At 53.7% G+C, this 27,650-nt stretch overlaps 1 protein-coding gene across 1 annotated transcript; it reads right to left on the bottom strand.

Moving 5' to 3' along the window:
• Nucleotides 1-856: 856 nt before the first annotated feature.
• Nucleotides 857-25,695, bottom strand: MPP3 (MAGUK p55 scaffold protein 3). Its single transcript, XM_044247818.1, has 19 exons — nt 25,626-25,695; nt 24,697-24,759; nt 24,384-24,502; nt 24,054-24,131; nt 22,619-22,699; nt 22,235-22,372; nt 18,502-18,583; nt 17,035-17,120; nt 15,574-15,648; nt 12,559-12,755; nt 10,515-10,579; nt 9,144-9,164; nt 8,610-8,651; nt 7,149-7,313; nt 6,965-7,045; nt 4,490-4,583; nt 4,199-4,307; nt 2,508-2,630; nt 857-1,168 (listed from the first exon to the last, which is right to left on the bottom strand). The coding sequence occupies exons 2-19, from the start codon at nt 24,719-24,721 to the stop codon at nt 992-994; spliced, it is 1,758 nt and encodes a 585-aa protein (XP_044103753.1). The 5' UTR covers nt 24,722-24,759; nt 25,626-25,695; the 3' UTR covers nt 857-991.
• Nucleotides 25,696-27,650: the final 1,955 nt, after the last annotated feature.

Here is a 27,650-nt window from a genome sequence, read left to right as displayed (position 1 = left end):
AGAATGAGATCCTGGCAGGTGGACCTACCAGGTTAGTGAACTGGAAAGTTGCAAAGGTGGCTTTGGGGGAGGAGGTAAAATGGAAATTCCTAAAGAGGCAGCACATCTTCTTCCTGGTACTTTGCTCTGAACCTGGCCTCCTTTACTTCTCATGAGGGAAAGAGCTTGGCATGTGTAAGCAGCTTCTTGGCAGTCTCAGAAATTATTGCCATGCTGAATTTTATTGTAAATTCAAGCTATAGTGAGAAGGGCGAGAGGGACAAGGGATGGAACGGAAAAAAGCAAAGCCAGGGCTTAAGGTTAGAAGTCTGAGGGGATCTAGAAAGGGGACAGGCTGCCTTACATTCCTCCAGAGTCCCTGAAAACACCACTGTTATCATACAACAGCACAGAAATTCATGATAATGGTGAAGTGTGTCTTAATCCTCAAAAAAAAGTCTGTGTGTGTTTGCTATTTAAGAAGGCAGAGAACCAAGATTCCTACCGCCAAGCAAACACTATCACAAAGGTTAAAACCAACATTTTAGTGCTTGAGGACAAGGGAGCTTCAGTTGCAAGGAAAAATCTCCATGGGTAAGGATAACTCTATTTCCAGCAAAGCTGAATCAGTGAAGCATCCCTCTGTTTATAATCTCTGCAAATGGGTACCTTGTAAATCCCACCCCCAAAAGAAAATGACTACATAACTTCTATATAGCTTCCAGGCAAAGAATCAGGGTCAACTTGCTTCTGACACTTGAGTGAATGAAACGTTACTTTGTGATACACCCTCTTTTCAATTCACATTCTCTGCTCCAAAGGAATGCAATGAAAAACAACAGACAAAACCAATAACGGACCAGACTCCACACACATATTCTTCTGCACAAGGACGTTTATGGAAAATTCTGCTCCTCTCCACACTTAAGATTCCTTGATGGTTGCATGGGGGAGGGCTGGACGAGGGGGTCCTCCTCCAGCTCCTCTCCAACCCAGATGTTCTGGCATACAGTTACCTGACCCAACTAATAGGCACCCAGTGAGTGTCCTTGCCCAGCTTCTCCAAGAGCGCTCTGAGCTGGCTGTGGGCGCTCTGGAGGTCCTCCTTCACCAGCACGCTGTCCACCAGATGCCCGTAGTGCTGATCGATGAAGGCGGCGGAGGCAGCCATCTCTTGCTGCTCCTCGTCCTGCAAGGAAAGGGGCCGTCATGGAGCCACTGGGTGGTCCTCCCTCAAAACAAGAAACCTCCAGTCTTTTTCTTGGGTGGTGTTCTCAGGTCTTGCTTTTAAGTGATGGGGGGGTGACTTGGGCCCGTGAATAACCCGTGGCGTACACAAGAACAGAGTGTGGTGATAACACCCAATCACACGTCCAATAATGTGGCCAGGAAGTAGACACAATCCTTGTTCGTCTTCTCAGAATATCTACTGTTAGCTCTTAGAACCTGTTAACCTCACCCATGACATGGGCTTTGGGTGGACGCTAATTCTATATCCGTGTGTACCAATAATGTCAGTATCACACTTCCGGGTAGAAGGTATTTCCAGAGAAGGGGGTACCATTGTGTTGTATGTCAAGGTGGTTAAGTAATTACGGCAAAGAACTACAAATACTATTAACTATAAGCAAAGCAAGCATTTCTGGAATCAGCGAGGGGGAAAAGAAGGAGGATAAGTAACTCTCATGCCCTCTGAATTCAGACTCCTAAATTCATCACGTAGAACTTAATTCTTCTTGCCATTTCCTCATACCAGAGCCCATTACAAGCACAGTAGCTGGAGTTCTTTACAAAAGTGCTGGGACATTCCTGACCGAACACGCCATTTCCCTGGGGTCCCTGCCTTCCTTCATCAGACTGCTTTCCTGGCCCCTAACACTGAGGGACAGGTAGCTGGCGAACCCTCCTTTGCCCGGCTTGCAGAGGGTTTGCTTCTTTATTCAAAAACACCTTGAAGACGCAGACCCTCAAGCAGGTAGTTGACTGACATTTAACTTCTGCCTTCCCTCTTGTGCTCATAGAAATTCAGTGCTCTTACAGTGTGGGGGAGCCGTTCTCCCCCAAAGAGACCCCCATTCCAAAATATTCCCTCCTCTTCCTCCTCTTCTCTCTGTTGCCATCAGCCCCAGGTCCCAACTTTAGCAAGAGCACTTGTGGGGTCAGAATATAGGTTCTAAAGGCCTAGGCAAGGGTTGGGCATGCTGCCACAGAGACCGGAGAGACTGGATCCAAAGCTGGTGTTTCAATTAAGAATGACGGGGGTGTGGCCTAGGAATTGAACAGATCAGTGTGGTCGAGTCTTTGACAGATGTCCCCTATTTTCTGGGAGGCTCCTTCTGTGAAGGAGTGAAGGGTGTCTGAAGCTCGAGGAACTTTCAGCTGCCCTACTTGGGCCTTCCAGTAACCCAACCATCTAAGTCTGGCCGACAGGCAAACGGAAAGACAGCCCCATGCAGAAGGTACGAGGACCCTTAGGCAGCTGTCATGAACCCTTTCAGGCCTTGAGAAATGATCCACTTTAAACTTACAAGTGGGGATGCTGTGTCCTCACAAGCAGGGGACATGGGTGGTGTCTTCCTCTTCTCCTGAATCGCAGGCTTGACAAATATAACATAGGGCTTGAACTCTGAGGTCCTCAGTTGTTGCAGTGCCTGAGAAAGTAAGTTCAAAAATATTACGCATTTGAGAAATATTTTATTACGAAACCCTTTCTGAATGCTCCGTAAGGGTGTGCTGTATCTCAGAACCTCAGGGGCAAGGGTCCTGATCGCATGGTCTTGTGACAACGGACTTCCACTGGGCAGACCCAGCTGCTCATTTTCCCATCCTCCACTTTGACACTGGACTTGGCCAGGCCCCAGAGGCCCGCTTGCTGAGAATGAACGTTCCGAAGCCCCGGCTCCAGGTGCTGCCGTCTCTCTTAGCTCTGACCCCATGAGCTCTGATTAACCTTCATATGCCCTTCTCCATGTGCCCCGTCCTGATAGAAGATTTAATGTGCAACTCTTATTAGTCAAACATCAGTTTGGACTACACTAATTCAAAATATGTGTTATCACACAGGCCTCCTTATGATATTCAGAGAAGAAAAGGTTTGCTAAGCAAATGAAGAGCCTAAGAAACCATTTGAAACAAATGGTACAGACATTAGAAGCTTTTCAATATGCAAATCATCCTGTTAGCGCCTATGACCTATAATGTAAGGCCCTCAATTTGGAAACACTGGCATTAAACGTTTATGTATGCTCTGCAGCCCCCCCATTCAATAAAATCACTTTTCAGATAAAATTTTGCAATTCAGACTTTTAATTTTGCTGATCAACTCCGAGCAAGTCCAAATGTGAGAGGGTTTTTCCTTCATAAATATAATGTGCTTTTTGGAATCTGTCTCAAGCCAACTCCTGTTAAATAAAGCCTACACCTTCTAGCATAAAATCAGAGCTCCATTTCTATAGAGGAAAAAAAGAAAAACCCAGAGTGAATTCAAAACTTCGCAGTTTTTGTCAAAGACAAAGTTAAAAAGATGCTTGAGCCCCCGTCAAACACACGGCAGGCAGGGCACGCAGAACTGGAAACAGGCTGGAAGCCCTTCACGGGGTCACGTCTCCTTCCCTTTTCTCTTTCAAATGGCTCTCTGGGTCGCCTATCTCTCAGTGATTCCCTGAGCCGCTGACTTGACTTGTCCTGGGGGAAGGGGGCGGTATCCCGGTACAGGGAGCTGGGCCCCGGCACCCACCCGTGCCCTGGCATCTAACTCCCTGTCCTGTCACCACGGATCAGTGGCGCCCGTGCTACTGCCTGGTCCCCTCCACGCAGAGGCCACGACCCCAGGTCTGCAGGCCACCAGGGGGTCTGGGAGCATCCTCCTATGAATGCCGTTTTGTGTAAACATGTGCACATTTCGGGGTACAAAGCTTTCCTTAGATTCTCAAAGAGAGACCTAAGGAATTTTAACATCCAGTCCCTTGGACTAAAAAAACCTTAGGTGGTTTTGTGTAATATACAGCTCCCTCGTTTATTATTATTTTTTTTTGAGAGAGCAGAAGGAGAGACTTTCAAGCAGACTACCAACTGAGCACAGAGTCGGACGCGGGGCTAGATCCCACGACCCTGAGATAGGACCAGAGCTGAAATCAAGAGTCAGACTCTCAACCGATTGAGCCCCCCCCCATGTATATATTCCACCAACAGAAAACACCCAACTGGCTCAGAAACTCACGTCCGGCTCCACGTCCACCAAACACACTTTGTTTTTGGCCATCACTGCCTGAATGGCATCCAGACTGGTTCCGTAGAGGTTTTCCTTATATTCGCCATGCTCCAGGAACCTAAAACACCACCAACAGGCCTTCAGCTCCTGAGTTTGCCTAAATTAGCAGGCAAAGCTGGATGGACTTTCTACCACCACTCCTGTCCCTGGTCCCCTGCCTTCCCAAAAGCGCTCCCACAAGGCCCAGCGGAACACCAGCCGGGGCCCCCGAGGGCCCGCCGGACCGTCAGGCCCACGCACCTGCTGTGATGTAAGTCGGCCTCGAACGCTTGCTTAGAGACGAAGTGATATTCCAACCCCTCCTTCTCGTGGCTCTTTCGGGGCCTGGTGGTATCTTTGAAAGAAAGGAAAAGGGAAACCGGGCAAAGAGAGGTCACCTCGCAGTGCATGAGAACAGCAACGAGCCTGGGTCTCCCCTTCCCCCCTGGAGGTCATTGCTGTTTTGTGAAGGAAACCACCACTCCCATTCCACGGTGTCCCCGAGGGGCAGGCACACTCCGCGATGCGGGAAACGAGGCCTCCCACTCTGCAGGGGAGGACAACGGAGATGGAGGGAGATCAAGCCCAAGCCAGGGGGTGAGCTCTGTCCCATGCCATGCGTTTGCCCCTAGCGGCCCCGCTAGATGGCCTGGCTGGGGTGGTGTGGGTTGTTAAGAATCGCAGGAGGGATCTCTAGCCCTAACTGTTGATTTCCTCCTCATCTTCCTCTCTGCGAGCCATGGGGCCCCAGATACAGACAGCCCTGCTGGAGACCTTTAAATCCTTATTCAGTGACTTCTCATTTCAAGAGCAGAGACATGAAAACAGACGGTCCTGTGATGGACAAGATGCGTTTCAGCAAATCTGGCTCTCATACAACTTGGCGCAAATCAGGCAGCACTTCTCCACTGGTTTCCGTGATAGAACTAAGACGTGCACTTCAGGGGAAAACCAGGTCCTTCCCAGGAGAGCACACGTGAAGGAACACATTGCTCTTTTCTAGAACATTCCGCAAGAAACGATGGGGGTCCTGAAGGATAGAATTTTCATGACCTTGGGGACCAACCCAGGACGCTCTGTGCTCCACATGTGGCATCTCTGTCCCACGCTGAGGAGAGCTGCTAGGGTCACTTTTCTGATCATGTCATTCACTTGCTTAAAAACTTTTTATTCACCACCGATAACATTCTAAAGACCTTAGAGGAGTATCTCCTCCCACATGATCCACACAAGCCCCCCCCCCGCCACCCCAGTCCCTAATGTGGCGACCCTGGGTCGTCTCCATTATGGACGACCTCCATCCCTTTGCACAACCGGATCCCTCTGTATAGAGAACTATTCCTTTCTTCCCTGCCTGGAAAACTCCTATTTATGCTTCAAAAACCAGGATTAAAGTCACTGCCTCTCTGAAGTGGGAAGACTTGCTTGACTCTTTCAGGTCCGCAGAGCAAGGGGCGGGGGGATGTTCACCTATCTGTGGGGTGCCTGAAACGGGTAGGCCTGACCAACCATGTACCCCTGCCCCGGGGGATGGATCTGGAGGTTCTGAAAGATGCACATATGAGCAGCTTCCACAGGTCCTGCAGGTTTCAGTCCACCCTGGAAGGCAGTGGCTCTCAGAAGCCTACCTCCCAGGTCCATCAGGGGCGTGTCGCTAGAATGGCTTCTGGAGCCCAGCTGCCTCCCTCCCATCCCTGCCACTTTAGATAGGGTTCCGAAAGACAACTCTGACAACCTACAGACTGGAGTATGGGCCCTGAGGCCCAGGGGACAGGGGTCTGGTAAAAGAAAGGATGGGTAGCTGCCCTCAGAACACTCTGGAAAGGTCTCATTGCTGCCACCAGAGCCTGCCCTTTCGGTGACTACTGGGTGCCCACATTGCATCCCTCTGAGGCCAGAACTGAGTGTTCCAGAAAGGGAAGGGACAGCCAAGGACAGGTGTGGCAGGCAGGAGGGGAGACGCCCTTTGTGCAGTCTCATCAAGGATGTGACTGGATAGGCTTCCTGGGTTTGAATCTTGGCCCCACTACTTCCCAACTGTGTGACACTGGACAAGTTACTTAACCTTTCTGAGCCCCAGCATCTTCCTCTGCAGTATACGATGGTGATCACCCTTCTCCTCAAGGGTATCAGGAGCGCTGCCCAAGCCACTGCCCATAGAAGCTCCCAGACCCTTCGTTCCCCTCTTTTGCGTCAGATCCAAAACCAGGCCCCCCTGCCTCCTTGGTCTCAGCCTCCACAGCTGCTCCTAGCCTCAGGAACTGGCAGGGGTGTGAACACCTTAGAGGGTGCCTGGCCACTCTGATGGCCCAGAAGCCAGCAGCGAGGGAGTGCCCGAGCAGTCTCAGAACTCATCAGGCTCCCAGCTTCTCTGTCCTACTCTCTTACTCAAGCAGAGGGTGGGGGCTATCAGAGTCAGAGTCACTGTGAAGAGGAAGCTGGAATGCCCCCTTGGTACCCAAGGTTGCTACTTTACCTGCAGTGTGCTCTAGACCTATCGCCCATTCCAGGAAGGAACCAAGAAAGTGGTCCTCCAGCTTCTGCCTCAGAGGGTCCTAGTGGACCCCTGAAAGTGGGTTTCTTATCATGCCTAGGTCCCATGATCTGCCCACAGCAGGCAGTGCCCATCGGTCCCTCAGACCTGAAGTAAGGATTGGGATGGATCTGGGGAGTCAAGTCCCTATAAACTCTTCACACACGGGTGTGCACACACAAACCCCCCATGGGCCTTCTTACGTGGAACAGCAACACCAAAGTGCTGTGGGTTCTCTGCCACCACCTTCTGCTTCAGCTCGTGCAGTCGGGCTCCTAGAGATCCTGGGAAACAAGAGGAAGGCTGACCAGGGTCCCCCCTGAGCTCCCTCCCCACTAGTCCAGGAGGAAACCCACCCAATCCCTGGAAATGCAGGCCCTCACCTACCAATCAGAACCACCAAGCGGGGCCGTTCACCAGGCTGGTGCTGGTACCTGGTTACCTCCTCATAGGTCAGCAGCTCTGGAGACTCCGCTCCTGCACACCCCTTTCCTTCCTGGGGGCTTCCTGGTCTTTCCCTTCGGCCCAGCCGGAAGCTTCTCCGAAGACCAGCTTTGCAGGAAGGGTGGGGAGAACTGTGGCATCTTTCCCAGGATCTCCCAGTAAAGACTTTCTCTACCTGGCCACACCTGGAAGGTGGGGGCTAAGTCCCACTGGCCTCTCCCAACCACCTCCTGCTACAGGAAGAGGCTGATCAGGATGCCTAGTAAGATGTAGAAAGGGTGACCATCTGGCCTCCAAAATTAGGGTTCAAGGTCACTGTTTTATTTAAAGATGTTTATTTGTAGATAACACAGGGGGAGGAGCAGAGGGAGAGAAAGTCTTAAGCAGGCTCCACGCTGAGTGTGGGGCCTGGCACAGGACTCGATCCCACGACCCTGAGATCAGGACCTGAGCCGAAACCAAGAGTCGGACACTCAACTGACCGCGCTACCCAGGCGTCCCAACCCGTTTTATTTAGCACGTGGCTGACTTTGGCTGGGTCATCACCTCTCTGAGCCTCAATTTCCATATCCATGAAATGGGAATACAAATCTACAAGGGCAACATGTGGTCCTGGTGCGGGGGGCGGGGGGGGGGTCCTGGATCCGGGAAAATGCTCTACAGGGTATTACTGGGGCAACTGGCCAAATTTTAATATGAACAGTGTATTAGATGATGGAACTGCTTGCATGTTAAACTTCTAGAATTTTAATAACTCCCCTCGGTTCTATAAGAGAATGTTTCTGTCCCTAGGGAATACATACTGAGGCATTTAGGGGTAAAGGGACGTGATGGCTACAGCCCAAGTCACAGGACTCAGGAAGAAACTGTGTGCGTGTGAAAAAGGGGATGACAAGCAAATAGGGCAAAGAGTTCTGGGTATAACTCTTGCACCTTTTTGGTAAGTTTGAAATTACTTCGAAATGAAAGGTTAAAAAAAAAAAATCTCTGCCAGTCTCTAAGGCCTTTGAGAAGACCAAGCAGAATAAAAGTAGCAAAGGACCTTTGGAGACTGGTAAAAGGCCAGTAGAAGGCTCCGTCACTGAGTGGTTGGTGGCACACACGGACTAGACCGTGGCTGAGACCGTGATGATAAGAGATCGGTGGTAACAGAACGCTCTGCGTCCCTTCCCTGACAGAGCTCTGCTCCCAGGGGGCTGGGTGGAAGTTGGGGAGATCCCAAAGCCTGGGCTGGTCAGCCCCCCTCCCCTGGCTGACAGAGATGAAGGGGAATGTGGGTCCCCCAGGCTCGGCTACTCTTAGAGCTCAGATCACCCTGCCTCTGTCTTCCCCTAGTCCAGGAGCCCACGGTTGGCTTTGCATAGGCGGGGCATGGGGTGCTGGGGGACAAGGCCCGATACTTACCCACATAGTGTCCTTTGAGGTACCCTTCACAGTCACAGGTCTCTGGGAACCAAACAGAGATAGGCAGACAGTAAGCCTTGCTGGACACATAGTCTGACCCAAAGGGACCCGGCTCCTAGGTGGCCACGAGGAGGCCACTGGGATGATGTCTCATAGGGGGCCGGGAGAAATGCCACGTCCTGGCTCTCCAGGAAACCAAGTCCTTCTGTTTCACTCAATTCTCCATGCTTAGGCCATGCTTAGACTTTGCAGGACCCGGCAGGAGTTCTGGGCCAGCAGGCCCCTCTGGATTAGGCTCAGTGTGCAGGAGGAGGGGACAGTCACTCGCCCCGTTCCCCCTTCCTATCTCCTGCCTCCCACCCAGCCAGCATCTGGGGGAGAGGGGGTGCTATGTGCCGGGTGGGCAGGGAGGAGCTCTGTTCCCTGCAGCTCTTCACACCTCAGGGCACGGGGGGCGGGGAGGAAAAGAAGCCCCTCCAGCTGCAGACAGTCTACACTCTTGGCCGGGCGCACAGGGGATAAACACCAGCCTACCTTTGTCACAAGGCTGATCATCTTCGGTTTGCACAAAAGACAGATGGAAGAGCGTTAGTGGAGGGGAACCAGGAGGCTCCGCAGCTGAGAGGCAGCCGTGGCCTCGTGTGTACAAGGAGCCCTCCATCTGTCCCCTCTTTCTTTCCTCCAGCAAACCTGTGATCCGAGCTGTGGTGCATTATGAAACCGAGCCTAGCTCTCATTAGTCTCCCCGTGTGTGTCTCATTAGCGGCCCAAAGCAAGCCGGTGCAGCACTGGCATGAACAGCTCCAGGGCCGATTTACTCAGCAGCCCTTCTGCCTTGAGAGCTGGTCTGGAAGACTGGCCGTGGGCAGTGGCCCCCAGCCAGGGAGCAGCTCACCCCAGGATGCCTGCTTTGGGGCCGGGACCTCCTCTCTCTTTTCCGGGGCTTGAGACGGGCCTGGTCAAACTCAGGTGCCGAAGGATGGCGCGGTGCAGAGCTGGGCTCCCAGCCAGCTCTGCTCTGGTCACCTGACACCCCTCTGGGCCACTCATTTGGTCCCAAGTTCCCCCCTCTGCCCCCGCCTGAGCCTGAGAGGCCATATCGCGGGCAGCTTCATCTCTATAGAGGGCTCTAATCTGGAGGCTGAGGGCACAGGCCCTCTGAAAACCTGACCCCAGCCCCGCTCCCTTGACCTCATGAGCCTCCATTTTCCCACGTTGGAAAAGAGGACGTCCTGACTCCACTCCTTCCCACTATGATGACTGAAAGGCAAGGTGGTTGGTGAGTGTGTCTTCTGAAGGTACGGGCTGCACGGGATAGGGGAGCCAGATAAAACAGAGGACCCTCAGTTAATTCTGAATTTCAGATACACAACAAATAATTTCTTAGCATAAGTATGTCCCAAATATTGCATGGGCTATACTTACATGAGAAACCCATTTATTATGTATCTGAAATGCAAATTTAACTGGGCATCCTTTATTTTTATTTGCCAAATTGGGTGCTAACACAGGATCACTTGCAGCTTTCTCCACTCCTGTCCAGCATCAGTGGTTCTAAAACTGTCAGGATCAGAGAGCCGCTTGGCAGTGGACACTCTTCCAGAGAGAGAGAGACACACACACATGCACGCACACACACACACACACATGTTTGCACGCTGTTTTGGAAGAAGTATTTAACATGCCCCCTAGTATCATCTATGGGTCCCAAATACAGTGGCTCCTCTCCAGAGAATAGCTCCCCCCTCCCTGACCTACTCCAGTTTCCCCTCCTGCCTCTGGAGGCCTGTCCAGCTCAGACGGGACCCCTGATGCCCCTGATGCCGTCTCCAGTCCAGTAAGCACTTCTTTGGGGCACAAAGCCCCTGAGTCCTAACCCCAGCCCCTTGCTGCCCATCTACTCACAGGGAGGCTTCCTGAGGCTCTGAGGGCTTGGCAGGGTGCCGGTGGCTCTCCGGTAGCTTAGTCGTCTATGGGGACACAAGGAGATGGGCAGGCCCATGAGCTCAGCCACAAAACCAGTCAGAGAGAACCTTCTGGAAAACTAAGAGAAACCAAGGCCTGGATTGCACAGGTGGGTACATCCTGACATTCCAAGGGCCTCCCTCCATAGTCAGTGACGGTGAAGAGAGACACTTTCACAGAAGCTCATTGGTTCACAAGCTGGAAGAAAGCAAGTCTCCTGCTCTAGGAGAAGCTCCTCCAGCCCAAGATGGTCACACACGGGGATGGGGCCCAGGCCACATCGGTGATTGGTGGTTACTTTCCTAGGGCTGATTCTCAAGGAAGGGAGGCCTCTCGTTCACTCTCACCCAGCCTCCCTAGATCTGGGGACGCTGGGAGGTAGCACAGCAACTCCAGGAGGGCGAGGGTGACCCTAACTTAGCCCTCTCTTCCCCGTCATCAGGGAGCTCAGCCGGACACATTACCCAATTTGATCATCAGTGGCCAGGCAGTCACCAAGGCCTCACCTCGGATCCTAGAAAACATCCAGGACTCTTGGAGGGGTCTAGAGCCCCACATTCAAATGCAGCTAAAGAGCTCTCCCCTCAAGACCCAGGAAGCCCAAGATGCATATGGGTCTGAGGTTCCTGAGGAAAGAGGGCAAGGGTTCTCCAACTTCAGCACCTTGGAACCATCTGGACGCTGTTGGAACACAGAGCTCAGGACCGGCCCCTAGAGTTTCTGATTCAGCAGGTCCGAGGAAGGACCCAAGGGTCTGCATTTCTAGCCAGTTCCCAGGGGATGCTGACATGCCTGACCTAGGGACCGTGTACGGGGGTTGGGAGCACTGAGGCAGATGACCCCTGACATCTGTCACTGCAGCATTCCACAGCCCCAAAAGATGGAAAAAGGCTACAGGACAGGCAATGCAGGCCGTCACTGCCCCACCCTCCGGGCCAGCATTTACACTTCTGGAAATCTATCCAGAGGAAATCATTCGAAACAGGAGGAAGAGTCTCAAGAGCAAGGCGATGACTGCGGACTCTTCGCAGTGGAATGGTGCAGACAGCTTAAAAGTACAGCCACGGGGAAGGAGCGAAGTCAACCAGAGACGCCTCTGCGCACACCCAGGGGAGGCCAAACCCTCCCAGGATGCAACCTCGCAGAGCCCCGTGTCCTCCTCCCCCCGAACCCGTCACATTTCTAGAAAGCGTCGGAACCACCAGCTATACTTGTCAGCTCCTCGGTGGGGCGGGGGACAGAAACCATCCTCATTGCCCGTGAGTACGGTCTGCTTTCTGATGGAATATCATAGAGCTATTAAAAACCACACAATAAAGACGAGGTAATAATGTGGGAAATGCTAAAGGCACCATGTGAAGGGACACGGGACACATGCCCACCCCCACCGCCCCGGCCAAAAGCATGACTTCCCATTCTTTCTGCGTCTCTCCCATAAAAAGCACACGAAGGGGGCGCCTGGGTGGCTCAGTGGGTTAAAGCCTCTGCCTTCGGCTCAGGTCATGATCTCGGCATCCTGGGATGGAGCCCAGCAGGGAGCCTGCCTCCTCCTCTCTCTCTGCCTGCCTCTCTGCCTACGTGTGATCTCTGTCTGTCAAACAAATAAATAAAATCTTAAAAATAAAAAAGCACACCAAGGGCATCTATCATGATGCCTCGATGGTGGCGACACTTCGGGGACTTTGTTTTCCCTTGTCCTCCTCTTCTGTAATTTTATATTTTATTTTTCGACTTTCTCTAAGTACGTACTATAAAACATATCCGCATTCAGTGACATCATAGATTTCCATACGTGTATTTAAATCGCCAACGGCCATCAGCGCTGGTTAGAGCACAAGAAGACCGACCACAAGGGGGATGGGTACTTAACCTAGGCCACGACACCCCGCTCACCCCTCCCACTGGGGCTCCGGCCATGTACCTATGCCTCTAGCCACGCCACAGCTGCACCCCCGCCCGCCCCGACAACACACCCCAGACCCACCTTTCCTGGAACTGCTTGGAGGGGATGAGGCCAGCTCGAAGGTTGGTGTCCCCTACTCGCTTGGCCTGCCACCACGTGGGATCGTCCTGGCTGACCACCTCCAGGACCTGCCTCCGCTGGAAGGGCAGGCCCGCCTCCTGGCAGGGGATGGCCCGGTCCTCCCGGGGGTCATAGTGGAAGAGCGCCCGCATGAACACCTGTGGGGGGCGTGAGCACAGGTGTGTCTCTGCCGCATCAAAGGCCGGAGGACACCGCTCATGGGCCAGCAGGACAGGCAAGCAGCCTCGAGGACAGAAAGCTAATGGTTTCCTCTTGTTCTTCAAACTGTTTTGAATATTATAGTTGGGAAATCTGTCCAGGTTCACTCTATCTGAATTTCTCTTTCCAGCCTAAGTACTTCTTTATTTACCCAATCTGCTGTCCTTGGAGCAGCCTCTTAGCATTACGCAAAGCAAGAGCTAGGCCTAGGAACCAGCATGATTTTAACAAAAATGTTATTTTAACAAAAATGTTATTTTCCCTAATGAAGTCAGTGGCCATCGGTTAAATAAGTGATCTAGACGCTTTGATGAGAGCATGGATACCAACAGCACAACTGTGACCGATTTCTTGTTACCACTCTGCAGTGGACGACTGATGTCCACTTTTTTTTTACAGCTCACCCTGCCCCATCTACCCCATCCTCGGCCACCCCCAGCTCTTCCCTTTACCCTGAAGTCACCCCTCTAGAGAAGATGGCATTTGTTACACTTTCTTGTCCTATATAATTCAGTGGATGGATTTAGTTTATCTCTATGACCAGACCACTAGGGCCCAATTACTTTAACAAACAGGAAAAAACAACAACAACAACAACAAAGAGTTTTCTGAGGCAGATCTAAGTCATATTCCTTATGTGTCAACCAGAAAAAAGATTCAGTTAGGGGTTCCCCGGGTGGCTCAGTCGGTTAAGCGTCTGCCTTCAGCTCAGGTCATGATCCCAGGGTCTTGGGATCGAGCCTGAAAAGGGCTCCCTGCTCAGTGGGGAGTCTGCTTCTCTGTCCCCCAATACCCCTCCTCTTGATTGTGCACATATGCGTGCTCTTTCTCTCTCTCTCTGTCAAATAAATAAACAAAAATCTTTAAAAAAGAAAAGAGTCAAAGAACTTTCTGGCCAGATATTCTGAGGACAGATGTTCTCACCCAGCCACAGATGTTATCAGGGTCCCAGGTGCTCGGAAGAGGGTATAATCTTATATGGCCATCCCAGCTCAGGCTTCTGGATCAAGAAGAAATATTTAGAAAGGATGGGCTAAGGGACAGGTTACCCATTTTCTCCAGGAAAACCATGTTTTCTCCCTGTGCCAAGTTAGAACCTGCACAAGCTGTCTATGGAGATCATATTAGCAAATCCAAGAAAGAACCAGCTTCCATCAGGTTAAGAGTCTATACTAGGCAAGCCCTAGGGTTCAATCTAAGTATGCAAATAAGAAATAGTCACACAGAGATGATGTCTTTGTTTGCTGTCAAAATCTGACATCCGAGACATTGCCCATGATTGATCCCCAATCACCAAAATACTTGTCGACATCTACTCTGTGCCAAGTGCTGTGATGTCCCTTCTCTTCCTGCATTCCATGCCCAGAGGAAGGGGCTGGGAATCATCTTTCTTTAAAGAAATGGGCATGCTTCCTTCCATCTGTTGAGGAGAAGTGTGTCCTGCCTTTCCTCGCCTTTCTGCCCTGGTTGCTAGGTCAGATCCCAATTTATTTGAAATCAAAGCAATGCCCTCTCTTGTCCTCTCTACCACCACCTCCACTCGGGTCAGAATAATCTCTCCCAGAGGCATTTTACAAGAGCCTCCCTAGCAGGTCTCCCTGCCTCTTGTCTCTACCCATTCCAACCCCACCCCTGCCACATGGTCGCCCGGGAGCTCCCACATCCCCCAGGGTCTCACCATTTCAGTGTCCCCCGCCCCCCGCCAGCCAGACCTCCAGCAGCCAGCCCTGGTGTCTCTCTGGCCAAGGGCTTTCTCTGGCCACTGCTCTACTCTCATGCAGCCAGCAGAGAATGCTGGGAATCCATCCCCGGATGCAGCCTGGCAGGAGTGGGTGCCCAGATCTCCCAGCTCCCCTGGCTCTTGGGTGGGAAGACACATGTCTATGCGGGATCCCCGAGTTCCCACCAGGATGACGCACGCTTTGTTGCACTCACTGCCTTCCCTTCCCTGGGGGGTTTCCTGGGGTTACCTCCAAATGAACTACTTGCACTCGAATCTTCATCTCGGGGCTGACCTCTGAGACCTCAAACCAGGCCGGAATTACACCAGCCCCCTTAGGAAAGCATTCAAGGCCGTTCAGAAGATAGCCTTAACCTACCTCTCAGCACAACACCTCCAGAGCCCGACCACGGTGGCTCTCACCAACCCCCGAATGTACTCCTCTCCGCACCTCTGAGCCTCGGTAGATGCAGACCTCTGAGTGCGAACTTTCCACCCCCTCTTCTTCACCGGCGATGTCCTACTCACCTTCACCTGTCTCAAGCCTCATTTCCAGTACCCCTCCTACCCAATCCCTTCCACAGTGTCCGTGACTCTGCTCGGAACCTTTCTAGCACTAATCACATAGAAATGAAACACCTGCTCCCTGGCCTCCCTCTCTGAACCAGGAGTCCTCAAGGCTACCAACTGTCCCTGTCTCCAGCATCTGGCAGAGCGCCCGGCACAGAGGAAGTGCCCAAAAAAGGTAGGCTCACCAAAGAATTAAGCAAATGGCAGTTACTTAATTGGTCCCGAATCCAGCACATTTGGTACTTTCTCCTCTTCGTGGCCCTGATTTTCTATTTCAATTAAAATAACCTCGTCTTTTATTAGTAAGCCACGTCAAATCCTGTTTAGAAAGAGGCAGGTACAAATAAATGAATCACAGCGTGACTGAGTTCCAGTTCTCTACTGAGCGCATGTTTGGAGAACTAGACATGTGATCTCTTCCAGAACGACTGCTTCAAGGCCCTCCCCCACCTCCAACCCCTCCCTACCTTGCTGTCCTTTAAACGGTCCTCCTCCTGGGTGGCTGGAATGATTTTCAGGGTAATGGATCCCTGGGACTGAGCCTGAGAGGAGAGAGTTCGAGGCTTACCACCTCCCACGTCTAACCCTCACCCTCGGTGAGTTCAAGTCTTCCTGCCCCGACCTGGAAACTCACGTTCAGAAAGACGTCAGACACGCCGCCTCCCCCGTGGGCCCCATGGCGGCTCCCATGAATTAACTAAAGCAAAACTCGAAAGCCAGTATCCGCATGATCATGGGACAAAGGGACGTGGAACTCTGAATGAGCACCAAGGACAGCGCACGTGCTGAATTCGGCCTTTCCTTCCCTCCTGACTTCTAGAGCCCACAGGCCACCCGTCTTTCCTCTTTTCTCAGGGTTTTTTCATAACCAAGTTCAGTTTCACTTCCCTCCTTTGCTCCCATCTTCCCCATCAGGTTCTCCAACCTCAGGCTACCCCTACCATGCCAGGGTTTCCCCTTCCCTCTATCTGACACAGACCTTGCATCTCCATGGCGGGGGAAGGGGGGGGGCACCAGGCAGAATGTGGTCTGCCCATGAGAGCCCATCTGGCCCAAAAGTCTCCCTGAACCAGCACTGCCCTAGAACACAAGGAGCCCGGGACCTAGAACCGGGGAAAGGGCAGGGGGGCAGGGACAGGAAGACCAAAAGAGCCTGCTTGCAACCAGGGGTCCCAACAGTGGGGTTCCCTCACTTCAGATCGGCCCATTTCTGCCCCCTCCTGAACCATCAGAAACTAGCAAAGAGGGTTGTGTTGGGGGAGAAGGATAAAGAAGTGTTGTGCCTGAGCATAAAGAAGACAAAACTATGACTGGAGCTTTTGACAACTGTAACTTGAACTAGCAGAATCGGTTCTGGGGGTGGGTTGTGTCTCAGCACTTAAGGCCCTAGAATCCCCTCACAGACAGGAAGTGCTATATCCTTTTCCTGATGTTTACATCCTGATCACAACCACACATTGGAGGAGAAACCCTCCTCCCTGTTCCTACTTTCCAGGAAAGGAAAGTGGAACCCAGGGGGACCTAATGGGAGGCCCAAGGCTGCCCGGCTGGAAAGTAGTGGAGGCAGGATTTGAACCTAGGACCAGCTGACCCCCAAAGCCCTTGTTCTTGGTCCTCCCTGTACCACAGCTTCTTTTTCCATATTCCTCAGCCCGTCAGAAGAGGAGGCCCTTTTGAGGGCATGTTGCCACAGAAGGGGCCTTGGGAAAGGGCTATGCTGAAGAGGTCTGAGGCAGGTGTCCTGGGAATGCCGCTCTTCCTGTCTCCCACCCCAACTCTGGGCGTACTGCAAAGCCACTTTGCCTGCAGCCTCCTCGTGAACACAGAGACTGAGGCAGAATCCTCCCTGGCTCCTAGAAGTACCTTGTTTTGGTCTCCAAAGACCACCCCCCACTTCCCCACTACCCCAGGACACATGCAGCACGGACCAGAATCTGGCTGATCTCATCAGGGCGCTTATGCAGGACTGTGATCCCATTCACTTCTCGGAGCTCATCTCCAACGTGGACCAGACCTAGGAGACACAGGGGCTACCCATCAGCATAGGAAGGGGCCCCAGGCCCAGGGCACCACAGGAACCCACAGGAGAAGCCCACCACACGCACGGCAGACTCAAGGTGTGAAGATGGCCGGCAGGCCTGAATCCAGCTGAGTCCTACTGTGCACAGAGTGCCCCACTCAGCATCGGGGGCCTCCAAACCCCCCAGGCAAATCCCCAGTCTGCAAGCAGCCAGCTGAGACCAGAGCAAGTACACCACTTGCCCAAGGCTACTCTGCTAAGATATCATGGAGCCTGTGTCCAAACACGCTTATTTTGGCATCGAAAGCCTGGTTCTTTCCGTTATAACCTCTGTTTCTTTAAAAATATCATTAACTGGGGCGCCTGGGTGGCTCAGTAGCCACTGCCTTCAGCTCAGGTCATGATCTCAGGGTTCTGGGACTGAGCCCCGCATCGGGCTCCCTGCTCAGCAGGGAACCTGCTTCCCCCTCTCTCTCTGCCTGCCTCTCTGCCTACTTGTGATCTCTCTTTCTGTCTAATAAATAAATAAAATCTTTAAAAATATATATCATTAACTCTTCACCTTCCTGGGTTAACAGACCTACTCTTAGAACGTCTTTCTCAAATCCCAAGAAAACTTAAAGTCACCTGGAAAGGTATCGTCGAGAGTATGAAACACTCCTGCCCAATGGCCTCTGCTCTAACAACTGTCTCTGCCCACGAGGCCATAATTGCTTGTCAAAGAGACAGCCGGCAGCATGGGCAGCCCCCAGAAGGCGGTCATGTGTGCAGGATCTCAGGGGTAGCCCCTACACCTGCTGAATCCGAATCTGCATTTTAACAAGGTGCTGGGGGGGGGGCTGGGTGGGTGTTTGTTAGTGTTTGAGAATCACTGGTCTCTACAGGGGTGATCCCGGGGCTTCTGGGGTAACACCTCTCCCCACCAGGAGGTTTGCCTCCCAACCGAGTAGTTGTTTCACACAACAATGATTCTCCACCTGTTTTCTGCCCAAACAAATCTGGGGCGTGAACACCCTTTCCTCCATAAGCGTGACAACCATGGTGGCAGGGATGGGCGTCCCTGCTCCGCAGTCAGGAAACCCGTCAAGCCCGTGCTGTGGGTTCAGCGACCCCAGTCCTCAGCGAGGCCAGCACAGGAGCCCGTCTGACCAACCCCAGTGTTCTCCGTGCCTGAGGTATGTTCAAACAATTACAATTTCTACCAGGCTCGGGAGGGAGGAAGAGAATTCCAGTCCCACTCCTGGAGAGCAAAGCAGATTCCAAACAGGGGACCAGAGAGGAGAAGGAAAGGAGACTCGTGGCCTTGGGGCGGGCTGGGGGAAGCCTGGGGCACAGTGGCTGTCACCTCCACCAGGCCACCAGGGATGCCACTCACCGCTGCGGTCTGCCGCGCCCCCTCGCATGATTCTGGCCACCACGACAGCCCCAGAGTGCTCATCCCGCCGGATGGTGGCGCCCTGCATCGGAAACAGAGCAGACAGGCTCTTCAGAGGCAGCCCCAAACCTCAGCCACCGAGTCTCTGGACCCCACAGAGCCTCCCCATCTCTCCATCACCCCAGAGGGCACATCAAGGACAGCCCTTTCCAGCGCGGAGGATGCGCGACACCAGCCTCTCCTGACACCAGCCTCTCCTGTTAATACAGCACAGCGATCCCCACATCTCATTTTGGGGATGAGCGAACAGGGGGTCAGTGAAGGTCAGCATCCCCAAGGTCACCCAGCTGCGAAGGCATGAAAGATTGTGGGACTCCAAGTCCAGGGCTTGTCTCTCCCATCACAGCCCTTGTCTCTCGGAAAGACATTTAATAATAATTTGGAGAAAACGCGGTTGCAAATTCTAAACCTCTAATCAATCACAGAGTACCAGACCCTCTGTGGTTGCCAAGAGGCACCAGTTATGACCAGCCAGAGCTTTGGGACCAGAACTTGGCCCATGGAGCCCAGCAGAGATGATGTCTCAGATGAGAGGTGCTAACAAGCCCTCAATTTCGTGCACCCCGCAGGCGGGACCGCAGCAGGCAGGGCAGCAGGCTGTGACGCACTGCGCTCGGGTGCTGCATGACCCTGGGTTCGAATACACCTGCCACTCCCTGAAAGCATGCAGCCTTAGCAAGGAAGCCCCTTATCTCCTCTGAGTCTGCTTCCTCTGGGGTGGGGGACAACATTTAACTTCCTGGGGCTGGTACACGGATTCTATTGGGTGATACGGGCAAGCCTCAATTATGTTGCACAGCCTAAGTGCATGCAGTAAGTGCTCAATAAATGTTAACCTTTTATTATTGGCTGTTACTGCAAACACACGGGCACGCTTGTTACTAACTCTGTTTATGTCACCTATTTGAAGTCCGCAGGACAAATACTGCTGGAAAGAGAAATCATCAGCCAAGAACCCCATGGTGTCTTGCCCCCTAGACCTTCAAACTTTCCGGCATCTCCGTCCATCCTGTCCTCCTTTCCCTACTCTCAGCAGAGTGGCTCCTCCCATCTGGGCTGGTGCCTCTGTCCCCTCCCTCCCTCTCCGGCAGACTCAATACTTACTCCCTGCTGGCTCCTCCTGGATCCAAAAATACTATCACGTCCCCCTCATAAGTAAAAAGTCTGCCCCTCCCTCCGGCAGCCCCCCATCTCTGCTCCCTTGGAGCAAGCACCTGTTTCCCCTGCCTCCTGCCCTCCAAGTCACTGCCACCTGCATCCTCGATGACAGCGGCCACAGCACTGACCGCCCACCAGCTGCCGGCTCCCACACACTCCCAGCCTTCTTGCCTCTGCCTCCCGCCTGTCTGCCTCCAGTGCCCCCCACACTTTGGGACTCTCTTCTAGCCAGGGTGCTGGTGACACACCTCTCTCCCGGGTCTTCTGCCTTTCGGATTATGACGAAAGGGGCAAGATTCAGACCCGGACCCCTTCTTGCCTCACTGTCTGTTCTCTACCCAGGTGGTCCAGACCTCTCAGGTGTGGCCTTGGGGCGCGGTGGGGAAAGGCAGCCCGGATGCAGGCAGCTGCCAGATCTGTGTCTTGGAACAATTATCCCTCCACTCCCTGGAAGCCTCCGCTTTTGTGTTCAACGGGACCTAAGCTCCATTCCTTGGACGACGGCCGCAGTGCCCACCTAGTTGTCCCAGATGGACATCTGGGCACTATCCTGGGCATCCCCCCCCACCCCCAGACTCCTGCCCAAACCAGGGCAGTCACAAAGTGATACTAACCATTTTCCAACATACTTCTTGCATTTCTCTTCTCTGTTCCCACAGGCCTAGGTCAAGCCCCCCTCTCTGGACCTCCCCGTCAGCTCCCCACCTTCACACCAGTCCTCTGCTGCTGGCCTCACTCTCCAGGCCACCTTCTACTTGGCAGCCAGGGCGATCTTCCCAAACCGCAAATCTGATCATGTTATTTCATCTGTAAAACCGTACAATGGCCTCCCGCTGCCCTTGGGAACAAGCTGTGACACTGCGCATGGGCCGTCGGCATCTCCCTCTGGTTCTGCCCCACCTCCGTCACTCCTAACCACAAACTTGGCTTTCCACATCTGCACCGGGAAGCCCAGAGCACCTTGAATATGACAGAGTAGGCAATGAGCCAGACAGGAGCAGGGAACAAGTGTTTACCCACTGATGAAAGGGTGGAGGCCAAGTTCCAAACAGCCAGGACAGACCCCAGGGGATATGCCCATGTTCTTCCCTATGACCAGTGCCTTGTAGTAACCTAGAGCTTCATTGTAATACATTTACATTGCGGTTTTAACCCCTTATTCTGTCCTCCCTTCCCCCTCCCCCAGAATGGCTGCCAGAACAGGTCAGACAAGGACCATATGGGGTCCAAAACATCAACCCCGCAAACAACAGGAGTCCCTTAGGTGACTGGCTGCAGCCTTTGGTAAAAACCAGCCCAGCTATGACCCATAACTTAAACCAAATGTAAAAAGACAACCCTGATCTCCCAGTGTCCCATCTCCAGAGGGTCCTTTCCCTTAAACTGCTATCAAACCTTTGCTTGCTCCAGAGTCTGGTTCTGAATTCTTTCTTGGCCAAAATCAAGAACCAAGGCCGGGGAACAGGAGTCTCCGTTGACAAATATATCATGCTGTTTCCCTTACCCTGAATTTGCTCAGTTCATTCTACTGGGTGGGGTGTTCTTCCTCTCTCTTTTCCTCCTGGGAAACTCGTTCCTTTTCTTGGAATTCAGCCTGGGCGTCACCTCTTCCAGAAAACCCCCGTCACTCTCCTACGACCTCCCAGAGGGCAAGGACTAAGTCTTCATCACCTCTGATCTGTAGGTGCCCAACACGGTGCCTGGCACACGGTATGTTTGCTGTGTCAATGGATGCCTGCCCCATTTTTGCAAGGGGGGAAACAGAGGGGACAGAGAGCTCCCTTTCCATTTGCAAAAGTAGTTTAGCTGAGGGCCCTTGGTAAAAGGTGAAAATTCAAAATGCCAGCTGAGGCATTCTCTGGGGCAAGCAATCAACTCTCAGACTTTCTCCACACTCCCCCGTGTAATAAACAACCCCGTCCCTTTGCTCTGTAAATCAGTGCTGCACTTGGACCAAAATGATAACAATCTGTCAGCTGAGGAGAAGAATGGCTGCTGCCCAGGGCTTCCTCAGTATTCAGAGCAGGATTTGGCCAACTTTTCTGTAAAGGGCCAAATGTAAATATTTCAGGCTCCACAGGCCACACCGTTTCCGTGGTAACTACGCCACATTGCCGATGCAGCGCAGAGGCAGCCGCAGATGATACAGAAATGAAAGGCATGGCCTCGTGCCAGTAAAACTTTATATACAAAAACTGGCAGTGAGTTGGGTTTGGCACTTGGAACCTAGTCTGCTAACCTCTGATGGGGACCGTGATGATCAGGGCTGCCCTGTACAGCTGCGCAGATTGTGTACTGCACAAAGGAGCTTGGCCACAGTCAAGGGAGGCTGTGTACACCCAGAGAAAGAGGTACCCTGCACACAAAGATGTCACGGGGACTACTGGCAGCCCCCAATAAAGCTGCTATCACTCACTCCGGAGACTTTGGCGTGGGGGTGGGGGGAGGCTCTTCCCAGTTTTCTGGGTGGATGGGAGATAGAAGGGGTGGGGAAAGAGGGGTGGGTGTCACATACCAGGGGCTCCTTGTTCTTCACCAGGCGGACAATCTTCACTGATTCTTCATCAAAATCCTCATCAATATTATCAGGCAGAGGGGGAAGAACAGGGTCGAAATTCTTTTGGGCAACGGTGTCATGTACCATGAGCATGGCCTGTCAGGAAAGCAAGAGAAGTGACGGGCCAGCCCCAGAGCTCCCAGGGATCAGGGGGCCTTGGCCTAGCAGTGATTTGGGGGGGGGTCTCAGGTCGCATGCCAGAGAAACCACCACCCAGACCCTGGTACTGAGGACTCCCCCACTGAGAACTCTCCTTTCCTCAGCCTCCCTGCTGAGCGCTCCCCACGGCCCCCACTCCAGGGGAACATGAGCTGCGTGGGTAGGCAGGGACTGTGTGACTACCCTAAGGTGAGGGGTGGACAGTAGCTGGAGCAGCTCCCTCTCATCGCTGTGCACGGAGGCGGCCTGCAGCTCCTCCATCACCTGTGGAGGAACGAGACAGAACGTCACACGCGGCTGCCCAGGCTTCGAGCCTGCTAGGAGTCTCCAGGGGAAAACCCTGCTTCCTGAGCTTTGGACCCAAGTGTCCTTGAAGGAATGGTTGACAGCAGCCGAGAGTGCATGGGACACTCAGCCGCCCCAAAACTGACACTCAGGGAAATCACAGCCCGGATCAAAAGAGCCTGAGTAGCTCGTGTGGGCTACTCCTACTGGGAGCTAACTTACTAAGCCCTTACTAGGTGCTATCTGCTTCATGAGGACAATTTTTTTTTTAAGATTTTATTTATTTATTTGACACAGAGAGAGAGATCACAAGTAGGCACAGAGTCAGGCAGAGATAGAGAGGTGGAAGCAGGCTCCCTGACAAGCAGAAAACCTGATGCGGGGCTTGATCCCAGGACCCCGGGATCAAGACCTGAGCTGAAGGCAGAGGCTTTAACCCACTGAGCCACCCAGGCACCCCTCATGAGGACAAATTTCACAATGAACTCAATATAGCAGGTATTCTCATCTTGCCATGTGACAGACGAGAATGACACAAGAGAGACTGAACATCTTGGCCAAGGTTGAAAAGCCAGGATTTGAACCTGGGTCTGTGTGGCTCTATCATATGTGCTCTCACTGCTGTGCTATTTTCTAGATGAAGAAACTGGGGCTCAGGGCGGTTGAATGACCTGTGGTAGGTCCCAGAGCTGGTAGGAGAGGCAATGCCGAGCCTGGGAGCCTGAGAGCCTAACGCGGTCCTCATCACGTCACATAGCGCAGAAAGGAGGGAAGGTCTGCGCCCACGCCCCGCCAGGCCATCTCCTGGGGTTAGGTGAGTATACCCAGGAGCTGGCCTTGGCAATCAACTTCCCAAACCATGTAACATAGAGAGCAGGTCCGCGGGAAGTTAGGAAGTGTTCCTTTAAAAGATGGGAACCCAGGGCCAGTAGAGGCGCACCGCAAGTCAAGTGACCCCAGGACTTTACACTGGGCCTCCCCAAAGCACAGCACAAGGCGACTGTTTGACCTTCATGTCGCCAGACCTCAACAGTCTGGAACTGCTGATATGATTCAAATGTTCTCATTTCACAGCGGGGGGGAACAGACTTTCTCGGGAACACACAGTAAGTGAGCGTCCTCGTGTCCCTGTGTCCCTTGGCCCAGACCAGGGCTCACAAGTCCCCTTTTGCCCATTAAGAAGCCCAAGGAGGAGTAGGAGGAGAAGCAAAGGAGATGTCTCTTCCCTCTTTGGGCTCCAAGCCCCTATGTCCCCGACAATCTAAGCAATGGTGATGGAACCCTATGGAGTAGGGAGGGGGGCTAACAAAGTAGGGGAAAATCTGGGGCTTACATCCTCAGCAAGGGCCACAGCGCTGTGCAGAACAGGGGTTGGACTTTGCCTCTCGTAATAGCGAAGCTTCTCGTGAATCTGCAAAGACAGTCAGTTTCAGGCTGGGGCCTCCCAAGTCAGCAGCCCAGGTGCACCAGAGACATCCCACAGCCTGCCCACGAGATAGCCGCAGAGTGGGTCACGGATGGGTCAGCCCAAGAGAAAGCCACCCACAGTGGGCCAACAAAGACCCTCCCAGGGCAGGGGAATGGTTAAGATGCACTTGGGGGCCTCAGCCAGCTCTGAAAACCTCTAGAAACCCTCAGCAGATGGGATGAAATGGGGCCTTACCTTCATTAAGTAACTGAGGCTTTTTTCACTGAAAACATCCCTCAAGAAACCCATCTCTTCCTTGTGATTGGAGTCAGGTCTGAGCTGAGAAGTCAATAGTGCCAGGGTCTCATGCAAACCTGAGAAGAGGGTAAGAACACGAAGTATAGTCCATGCCCTGGGTACTTCTGACTCCGTGGGACCCCAAGGGGATTGTGCAGTGTGGACACTGTCTCCCCAGGCTCTATCTCCTAGCGCTCGCCAGCAGTCCCTGGGGCTGGTGGGCAGGGTCTTATCTCAGCGGCTTTGGGCAGGCCCTGGGAAAGGCACTCACCGGAGTCCTCCGACAGCACGGGCATGTCTGTGCCGCTCAGCTCCCGGGCTCTGCCTGCAGATTCTGGGAGAAGGAGGGTAAGTGGGGTCGATCCATATTCATTCAACCAACAGGGTTTACACGCCTGCTGTGTCTGTCCATGACCAGTTTGGGGACAGAGGGGATGGAAACAAATAACTCTCCGCTTGTTTTTATTTGTTTTTTCATTTGTTTGTTTTCAGAGAGAAAAGAAAGAAAACTAAGACTTGCTGGCACCCCAGATGTGCCAAGCATTCTGCTGAGAGGTTTCATATGACACTTTTCTCAACGTGCACAGAACCCTGAAGAATGGGCGCTAATATCCCCATTTTGCTGATGAAGAAACTGAGGCTCAGAGGCGTTCAGCAGCTTACAGGTCTGAATCCATACTCCGGTGGCCTTTCCCGACTGGTCTCAAAGGTATGAGGTTGCCCTTGCTTACAGGGGGCGCTCTGCTCTGCAGCACCCCTTGTGCCCTGTTCCCTTTCGAGAGGCCCTGCTCAGGTCCCTTGTCCTCCACAAGTCCGCTGTTCACCTTCAAGCCTCTGGTCATACCTTCAGCAAGTACCCATCTGGGCCTACAAGCTCCCTCCTTCCCCACCGCCCCCAAGTCCCAAACTGAAAGCAGTACCCCCCAGAACAGAGTGCGAAAAGGTAGAGAAATGTGAGTCGGGTCTCCACTACGCAGGACTGGGCAGCCCTAGCTCAGGAGTCCCTCCCCCCAGCCCCCCAACGTGCTCTGCAGCACGTGGACCTCAAAAGTCCTCCTTCGGAAGGGGACAAGGAGAGTAATGATTCATTCATTCCGCAGACATGGAGCCAGACCCGCGGCGCGGAGCACCGGGGATACCAAGATGCGAAAGAATGGTACTGGGCTCTCCAGCCACCGCGCCGCCCTCCGCCAGACTCACCCTCTGGCTCCTTCTAGCTGTGCCCCCACCTCCCACGAGGCGGCCAGGCACAGACTCCAGCTCGCTTTCGGAAGGAACCTGTGGGACGAACAAGGAGCGCTGCTGGCCGAAGGGAAGGGGAACCCCGGGGGCCGCTGGCGGGCGGTGCGGAGGAAACCCAGCGGCTGGAAAGCAGCGGGACGCACCGGGGTGGGGAGGGGGTGAGCGCGGGGAGGAAGGCCGGGGGCCGAGGGGCGGGGACTCAGCGCCCCCTCCCCCAGGCGGGGAGCTTGGGGGGCCGCGAGGCAGCCGCGCGCACGAGGGGCGGGGCTCGGCGCCTCCTCCCGCAGCCACCCAGCTCCTGGGTAGCTTCCCCGCGGGGTTCGTACCTGGGCGCTCCGGGATCTCCGTTCCGCCACCGGGAGCTGCGCGGGTGCCGGGAGCCTCGGCCGCCGCTGGCTCCGCCTCCCCGGCCCCTCCCTGTCGCGGCCGCGCGGGGCGGGGGTAGCGGAGCCGGAGCGGGCGGGGCGCGGGAGGAGGCGGGAGAGGAGTGCGGGAGGAGGCGGGGGAGGAGCGCGGGGATCCTGGGCGTCCGGCCCCGCCAGTCCTCTGCGGACCCGGGCTCGGCTCTCGGGCCTCCTCTGTCCTCCGGCCCGGGGTCCACCCACCGAGCCCCCAAGGAGCCCTCCGCCTCTGCCTGTGTCCTTCTACGCGGCCCGCGGCCAGCCTTGCCTCTTCCCCCGCGCCGCCGCCCGCACATGCCCCACCCCCGCGAGTTGAAGGCTGGACGCTTGCTTCACGTATTATTCAATATCGCAAACATTTATGGAGCGCTCTGCAAGTACCAGACACTGTCCCGGGGGCTGGGGCTTCAAAGACGACCAAGACAGACAACCTGGATTTGAGGAACTCGCGTCCCGGACGGGGACCAGTCAGAGGCGAGGGCGAGGGGCTGTAACAATGCCGCGTGCTGGGAAAGATTTATCGGTGCCCTGTGCCCTGGGGGCGCGGGGAAGGGAGGGAGGAGAAGTCGAGCTGGGGAGACCGCCTGGCTCAATTCTGCCCTGGTGTAGGGGGGGTGGGGCTGCGGAGCGGGGGGTGAGGGGCGGAGAGAGGGAAGGCCGCTTGTACGCCGCGGCTTCTCCCGGGCGACGGGCTCTGTGAAATGGCCGTGAAGATCACTGACTTTTATTGTGCTGCCTTCATGCCCAGGTTCTGCTCAGATCACTTTGCATCCCATTAGCCCTTGAGATAGACACCATTATTATCTGGGCTCCGTAATTGAGGAAACGAAGGTTCAGGGGCGGAATATGTGTCTGGAAGAGAGGGCAGAAGAAGCTGCTGGGTGAGTGAGCAGGTGGCTGTGGGTATTGGACAGTGAGGAGTAAGCGATCGAGTTCCCTCCGCTGTCTCCCAGCAGCCCAGACCGCGCAGCAGCCCTCGTTGGGAGTGGCGGACCCTGAGATTGCGTCTGGGACTGAGTCTAGCATATTCAGAAGATGAAATGAGTTCCCAGGACCCCGCAGTCTGCAGTACACGGGGAGGCTGTCAGTGGCAGAGTGTGCCAATGTGATATTTCCCCTCCTTCATCAAAAATGATCTACACCAGTGCTTCTCAAAATGTAACGTGCCTGTGCAGTCAAATGCTCTACCCCTGAGCTATACCCCCCCGTAATGTGCCTGTGAATTACCTGGAGGTTGCATAGGGTTAAAGGGATGCTGGATTTGGCATTTCCAACAGGCTTCCAGGTGACCTGATGCTCCTTCTCTTGGGGACTTACTTTGAGTACAGAAAAGACTGCATGAAACACATTTTTACTTGGGAGCTTAGTGTTGGAGAGATACCTAGAGCCCTCCGATATATGGTCAAATGATTTTTTTTAAAGATTTTATTTATTTACTTGACAGACAGAGATCACAAGTAGGCAGAGAGACAGGCAGAGAGAGGAGGAAGCAGGCTACCCACTGAGCAGAGAGCTGGATGCGGGGCTCCATCCCAGGACCCTGGGATCATGACCTGAGCCAAAGGCAGAGGCTTTAACCCAC

This window comes from Neovison vison, chromosome 5 (genome assembly GCF_020171115.1).
Source record: "Neovison vison isolate M4711 chromosome 5, ASM_NN_V1, whole genome shotgun sequence".
Taxonomy (NCBI): Eukaryota; Metazoa; Chordata; class Mammalia; order Carnivora; family Mustelidae; genus Neogale; species Neogale vison.
The sequence above is the reverse complement of the archived record's forward strand: the minus strand, read 5'-3'. Positions and strand labels throughout refer to the sequence as shown.